At 49.2% G+C, this 7,843-nt stretch overlaps 1 protein-coding gene across 1 annotated transcript in view; it reads right to left on the reverse strand.

Moving 5' to 3' along the window:
* Nucleotides 1-3,061, reverse strand: part of RIMKLA (ribosomal modification protein rimK like family member A) — a 35,211-nt gene extending 32,150 nt beyond the window's left edge. The window contains exon 1 of the mRNA XM_026498353.4: nucleotides 2,848-3,061. Coding sequence (XP_026354138.2) covers nucleotides 2,848-3,010 — 163 coding nt within the window. The 5' untranslated portion in view covers nucleotides 3,011-3,061. The remainder of the gene's footprint in view (nucleotides 1-2,847) is intronic.
* Nucleotides 3,062-7,843: the final 4,782 nt, after the last annotated feature.

Genomic DNA, 7,843 nt, shown 5'->3' on the forward strand with positions numbered 1-7,843 from the left:
GATAGAACCTGAAATTTTGGTCTCTGGATTTGGAGTCCCACTAGACTCCGCAGAGGGAAGCCCAGGAAAGAATTTAAGTAATTGGCTGAGGTCCTGCCCACACCGTCCCAAACGGACTCGTGCATCGACGCCGGCACAAATCTCGAGAAGGAACGAAGGGAGAAATGGTATGAATGCAGACTTTGTAAAAGGGGGTGCCTTAACCTCCTAAACGTTAAAATCCCTTTGCAAAGTCAGCGTCTAGCCTCAGTGTAATTCAATTCAGTCCAAGTCCACATCCACGGACAAGGGTACTATGGGCTGCAGATGCCCTCTCACATACTTACTCCATACGCAGAGCTGGGCATCAGACCAGGTCTTGAACTGTCGTTAGCGGCTAACTAGCTCGATGGCACTGAGTAACTCTGACCATCCGGTCCTTCGTTAGTAAAACAAAAGGGTCAGGACGGAGGGTCTCAAGGCTTTCCCAGCTCTCACCCTCGATAATTTGCAAATGGGAAATGGCATGAATATCAGTAACTATTTCTGTATTTCAAAGCCAGTTCTAGAGTTTACTTCAGAGGAATATTTGGCAGCAAATTGCCAAGGCTCGTCTACAGTCTGACGATAGAAGAAACTGGGAAATAGAGCATATCTTTATTCGCCCAAAAATATTTACTGAGTGCCTGTTCCTGCAAGACAGGGTTCTAGGCATTGTTAAAGCACTGAACAAGCAAGGGAGCTCACTCTGCATGGAGCTTCGTCCTTGTGCTTCAATTAATCCACCCCCGTGACCAATCAATCTCTTCACTGCTCTGGATGGCAGAAAGAGTGATGTGATCGGTTTGTGTGTCATGAATTGTATCTGGCTATCTCTGAATTAGCAAAACATTAAAACTGCTTCAAAAAATGCCTGTCTTCAGTTTCTCCAGCAACGAGGCAAATAACTACGTGTATTTGCTTGTAGTTTAAACAGAAGTAACTTCCAGTTTGTGAACAGACGGAGATACATTCACACATGAATTCCCGTAAAAATTTTAGGACACTAAACAAAAAGGTTTAAATGTTTCCTGCAGCACTGACGACATAATTTTCTTTTTCTAGGACCAATTCTTTAAAATGTTTGGGTTTTTTTTTTTATTATTTTTTTTTAAAGTAATCTCCATCCCCAACACGGGTCTCAAACTCATGACCCCAAGATCAAGAGCCACATGTTCTACCGACGGAGCCAGCCGGGTGCTCCTAAAATGGGGTTTGAGATACAAAACAGAGAGAATCTCCCTACTCTTTCACAGAACGTGTGACGGGTCTACAACAGGGGTATGATGTGGAACTTCAATTGCTGTATCTCAAAAAGGCATCTTCACAAGCTGTAAAATATATAAATAAAATGAAGAGCACACAAACCGACCCTGGGGGGAGAAAGGTGTACATACTAGGTGTAGATCAGTAAAATATAACATTATTCCATATAACAGTTTTAGAGCTGGAAAATCCTTAACCCTTAGTTTCATGTAAACAAGAAACCTGAGATTCAATGACATAAAGTGACCTGGCCAAGGCAAGGCCAAGATACTTGTTAGCAGCAAAGCTGTGCTAAGAATCCAGGTCTGCAGACGCTTCTGCAGGAATCTAGCTCTGCATTAACCCTAAGAGTTTCAGCAGATCAAGAACGGAGAAGACAGTACCCCCTACAGACGACACACTGTTTCAGACTAAATGTATGACACCTAATGCTTGTAGTAGATTTCTCTGGGAGGCTATACAGTCTGAGATTACTTACGAAGGGTTTAGATCAATTTATGGATGAAGCATCTAGAACAGATACATTAGACACAGGTCATATTTAAAATCCCTATAAGTAACCTGTTCCGAATTTGGAATCCCTTTCCCCTTCTAAAGAAAAGTAACAAATTATAAGCTTATTGAACCAGATATGGTTGAAATAATAATGATGTCCCCAAAAGCACTGTGAACTGGGCCCAAATTCTCCCCACCCCCAGTGCCACATCTGATCCCCCTGAAGTAGCTGGCTTACTTCCAGAGTGGAGGCTGGAGCCACTCAACACTGCAGGATAGAGGGGTTTCCTAAACCAAGGATTCCCATCGGAGACTGCCTGCATTACAGATAGGTAAGAATATCTAAAAACATACTTAACCTTTTGAGGTCAGGGTCATAGATGATAACCATGTCTTACCCAAAAATGTCTCTTGGACATAGCAGTGGAGAAATATGAGGCCAGAATGGTCTGTACCTGAAATCTTGGCTTTTCTGGAATCAGAATTCAACACCTTTAGGAAGGAGGATGAGTTTAAAGAAAACCCATCCACGGTCTACTCTCCCACTTACACCCTCAAGAGGTGACTCCAATCCTAAATTTCTCCCCTACGTAGGTTCCTAGTTCGGGCACGATATTCTATAGTGCGTTACTGATGCTTACACACTCCTGGAAAACTTTTAAAAACATCCGTCTTAATGGCAATTTCGTAAATGTGGTGAGGGTTGCTATAAAGCTATACTGACAGGGCACGGAGGCGAGCAGAATTTGCAAATCTGGGGTTTGCAGCCTGATTGTCCTCGTACCTCCAGGCGGCTTCAGGCGAATTCGAGTTCCTCCCAAAACAAAGTCCCCTAAGTACACGGAATCCCGTTCTCAAATCTTGGCCTCGGGGCAGATGGTGGTGGTCAAAGGAAGCTCTCAAGGTTAGGGGCTTTCTGCAACCCAAGGAGGGCTCGCGGGGGAGGGCGGCTGGTCTGGGGGGCCCGAAGGAGACTTGGCTGGAGGAGGCCCGGGTGCGCGCGCCCACCGGCCGGCTCCCGGGGACCCCGGCGCGCCTCCCCGCCCTCCCGGGGCCCGCCTCGCTCACCGAGGTGGCCGCCGACGATGGTGACGGCGATCTGGTCCATGAGCACCGCCCGGAAGCGCACGTCCTGCTCGGAGCAGCGCTGCCGGAGGGCGCGCAGGATCTGCACCTGCGGGTAGTCCTCACGGATGCGCCGGTCCGTCAGGAACCAGAGCTGGGAGCACATGGCGGCCAGGGCGGCGGCGCCCGGCGCGGCGCGGGCCCCCTCGACGCCCCGGGCCGCTCGCTCGGGCTGGCGGGCGGGCGGCCGGCCGGCGACCCGGGCGAGCGCGCGCCGCGGCTCCGCTCCCGCCGGTGCGCCAGGCGCCTCTGCAGCCCTGACCCAGCGAATCCGCCCGGCCACTCAGCGCCGCCGCCGGCCCCGGCCAGCCAATCAGCGCGCGGCGGCGGGCGCGGGCCCCGCGCGGCCGGCTGCAGAGGCGGCCTCGGCGGGCGGCGGCCGGGGAGGGGCGGCGGGGCCGGGGGCCTGCGGCGGCCGGGGGAGGGGCGGCGGGCGGGGCTCGGGGCCCGGGAAGCCCGGGGGCCGCCGGCGGGCGGCGGCGCGGCCACGGGAGGTATTCCCCGCCCCGCCCGGGACCCCGGTGGGCGTGGCGCCGCCGGTCGGGGTGGGGCGCCGGGAGGGGGAGGGGCCGGGGCGGCGGCCCGCGGGGCGCAGAGGATGTCCCGGCTCCCCGACTGCTGATGCGCAGCGGGCTGCGTCCCTACGGCGGTCTCGAGCATCCGGGGCCGAGGGCACCGGCGGGCCCGGCGGAGTGCGGAGCGGGGCCTCAGGGACGCCCCAAGGGGGATTCTGGGCCTGGCGAAGGTCACCCGGCTAGGCCCCCAGTTGGACCCTGGCCTCGGAATTCTCTGCGGAAATCCTGGCCTGGAGCGGGGGGTGGGGTTGGGGGGAGTTGCGTTTTAGCCGCCTCCCAGTCGGGTAATTTGAAGGTGCTTTTCTCAGGGTCTCCGATTTCCTTACACTGGACAGCACCTCCTCGTTGGCGGCGGTTCTGGGCCTCAGAACCTCAATGTGATGAAAACGGGCCTGAGACTCCTTTTCGAAGGACCACTGGCTGGTCTCCCCTCACCCTTCCCCCCGCCCCCACGCCGTACCACTGAGTCATCTTTAAATACCGTCCTTGGTCCTGGCCAATTGCAAATTTTGCCTGCAAACAATGTTTGAAGCCAGATCCTTTCTAAATAACTGCAAGACTGAAGTTAGCCATCTTTGAAGATTATTGCATTTGCTCTTCCAGCTCATTAAAACATGTCTTTTTTTTTTTTTTTTTTGGCTTAGGGAAGCAAGAATTATTTCAGTGCAGGCCCAGCAGCGACAACTTAGAAACCCATTTTAAGATGTCTCAGGTAAAGTATAGGCTTCACTGTAAATATTATGCAGATGTGTGCATTTACCCACTGGATGCGCCTTTGGAAAAGTGGTATCTGAACAGAATTTCAAAAATTAATTATTTTTCAGGCAATGTTGGGTAAATCCTTTTGTGTCGCAGTAGAACCCCCTCCCATGTATTTTCTTGAAGTATCAGTAAATTAGTGCCCCGTGGATTAGTGACTTCCAAAACTATCTTCTTTTTCTTCCTCTTTTTTTTTTTTTTTTTTCAAGATTTTATTTATTTATTTTAGGGGCGCCTTGTGGTTCACTTGGTTAAGCCTCTACTTTCAGCTCAGGTCAAGATCTCAGGGTCCTGGGATCCAGCCCCACATCAGGCTCCCTGCTCAGCGGGGAGTCTGCTTCTCCCTCTTCCTCTGTGGCTCCCCCTGCTTGTGCTCTTTCTCTCTTTCTCTCTCTCTCTGTCAGATAAATGAATAACATCTTTTTTAAAAAAGATGTTATTCATTTATTTTAGAGAGAGAGCAAGCATGAGTGAAGCAAGGGCAGAGGGAGAGGTAAAAGAATCTCAAGCAGACTCCACGCTGAATGTGGAGGCCACGGCGGGGGGAGGGGGGCATGCTGCCCATGACCCAGAGATTGTGACCTGAAGTGAAATCAAGATCCCCGCGCTCAACTGACTGAGCCGCCCAGGCACCCCCAAAACGGTCTTCTAACCACAGATCAGCTTGGGCCCTAGAGACTCCATCCTCTACGTTAATCACTTCCTTGATACTTCATGGTGTTCATTTTGTTGACCCTGGTATGTCCTTTGGGGCTTTTGCAGTATCACACATAGGATGTCTATGAGATGATGAACCATAGTTTCCTGGAACGATTGTTTACTAAAAGCTATATAAGAGGCAGTAAATCGAGCAGTTGCTTATAATCCATGTTCATAGCCATCTATGCAAGATTAGAATGCTTCAGTCATATACAGATGCTCGTGCATATCCAGGCTTGAGGAGAGCAGTGTCTGAGGACCCAGCTGGTGTCATCACTTCCTCACTGCCTTTGCTCTCCCTTGCTAGGAGGTTCCGACCACCCCTGTGGTCTCCCTTTCCTAGAATAGGTGACAGGTGAGGACCTGGGACAGTGGCATATCCAGTTAGGCGATGGCTATACTTGTTTAGGTGTAATGTTTTGTTGTGTTACCAAAATTCTTCAAGCACAGAGATTCTGTCTCAGGTATAGGATTATTTTCCCAGATGTATTGGTATATAATATTTCTCCATAGATGACTCCCAAATTCAAATTTAATCTCGACATCTCTCGAGCTTCAGCAATGTAAAAGGATGCTGTCCTGCCATCACCTCAGTGTCCCTAAAACTAAACTCATTCTTTTCCCCTCCATTCCAGATTTTGCTCTCTTAAAAGGAAAATATATTATCTCACATAGCAAGAAATTTAGAGGTAGGTCAGCTTTAGGGTTAGTTCATTTAACAGCTAAGTAACACTATCAAGGGACCCAGATTCTCTCCATCTTTTCACTCTGACATTCTTCAGTTAGTGCTCCTCATTGTTACAAAATGGTTGCCACAATTCCACCTAACACATGCAACCACCCAATGTCTGGCAGAAGTAGAGGGACTGTTTCTTCCCATGTGTCCCTTTTTATTTGCCTGGAAAACCTGTCTTGGAAGCCCTCAAGCCAACTTCCCACAGTTTCATATGCCCACATCTAAACCAGTTGCCATCAAGGAGGAAGAAACTATCATGAATGGCTTAAATTAACTACGATTTGCTCCTGCAGCTGGGAATTAGAATCCCTTCCCCCAAGCGCACGTAGAGTTAGGCGAACAACCTGGGCAAAATGAGGGTTTTTTAGGAGAAATGAAGGGAGGAAAGATGTTAAGAGGACAAACAACAGAGTTGAATACAGATGGTAACAGGGTAAACATGTCAGCTGGGTTAGGCTGTGATAACAAATGATCTCAAAGTGGCTTTATAGCAACAAGGTGGGTTTTTTCTTGAAATACCGACATGTTCACGGCAGGTCAGCTGGCTCTATTCTAATTTGTCTTCATGCTGGGACCCAAGCTTATAAAGCGACCCTGATCCAGGACAATGTTGGTCTCGTGAAAGAAGAAAAGCGATTATGGTGAATAACACACCGGCTCTTCATACTTCTGTGTGGAACTGGTATGTCTCCTTGGTCAGAACAAGTCCACTGGCCAGCTCGGACATCCGCAGGGAAGGACAGCAGAAACCTGTGAAAAGCCATGGCCAACAATATGGCGTGCCACACTCAAGGACCAGAAACAGAAATCCTGCTCTGCTGATGGTCTCTCCTCTCCTTAGGGGTTCCCAAGGGGACTGTACACAAGAAAGAAATTGGAGTTGAAACCCAAGGGTCCTTTTAGTCATAGCTCAGCCAGCACCGATAACCTCTAGAGTAGAACTCTGCCAGAAGACGAGGCGGAATGACAGGGCGTAGGTTTAAGGCTGCTGTGGTGAAGCTTCCTAATTCCCTGTTCCCCCTCCACCCTCTGCATTTTGGGGCCAGGATGCGTGGGCATGCCTGCAGATGATCAGATCTGTGAAGCAGCCCAGCTGTACTCTTCTAAGTGTGTGCTGGAGACCGAGCTGGATCTACTTAGTGGGGAATGGGGAGCACAGCAGCACACAGGGCCGTGTGACCTTCCAACCCAAAGTGACCCCACCATGTAAAATGTGAATTCATTGATGTCCTGGGTTCCAACCAACCAGATTAACAAATTCTTCCTTCTGAAGGAAGCCATTAAGAAGGCAGAGCAGAAGAGAAGGGAATTCCTTCCTATGCTCCCACATTCTCACTTCTGCTCTCTCCTGCTCTGTTGGGAAGAGGAACGGAGAAGTCCCCGGTGCCTCGTCTATGTGCCTCCTCATCTAGACGGTAAGCCTCTTAAGAACAGGGGCCACGCATCATGTATCATTGTTTCTACCTGTCATAGGTACTCAGGTATCTGTTGAAAATAGTGATGACTGTCATTAAGAGACATCATTGCATTTTCAGTTGACACAACTGTGGTCAATTACAGATACATAGTTGGCCTCTGAATAACATGGGGGTTAGAGATGCCACCCCTTGCACAGCCAAAAATCCATGTATAATTTTTGACTCCATAAAAACTTAACTACCAATAGCCTTCTATTGGCCAGAAGCCTTACTGATCACGTAAACGATACACATTTTGTATGTTATATGTATTTTATACAGTATTATTACAGTAAAGTAAGAGAGAAAAGAAAGTGTTATTAAGGAAATCAAAAGGAGGGGCGGCTGGGTGGCTCAGTCATTTAAGCCTCTGACTCTTGATCTCAGCTCAGGTCTTAGTCACAGGGTCATGAGTTCAAGCCTCGTGTTCAAGCCAACTTAAAAAGAAAAAAATCAAAAGGGAGGGAAAATACACTTAGAGTACTATACTGTATTTATTGAAACAAATGCATGTGTAAGCAGATGCACACGGTTCAAGTCTGTGTTGTTCACGGGTCACGTGTACTAGCTTCTGTAACCTGGGATTCTGGAGCTGTATTTCTCATCTTACTTCGGTATGTATTGGCACAAAAGTGTACTGAGATGCAGGTCTGGACAGTGGAAAGAAAGTGATGGTCTTCATAAATATTACATATGACCCCAAGCAGGTGGAC

The sequence above is a fragment of the Ursus arctos genome, unplaced genomic scaffold (genome assembly GCF_023065955.2).
Source record: "Ursus arctos isolate Adak ecotype North America unplaced genomic scaffold, UrsArc2.0 scaffold_12, whole genome shotgun sequence".
Classification (NCBI taxonomy): domain Eukaryota; kingdom Metazoa; phylum Chordata; class Mammalia; order Carnivora; family Ursidae; genus Ursus; species Ursus arctos.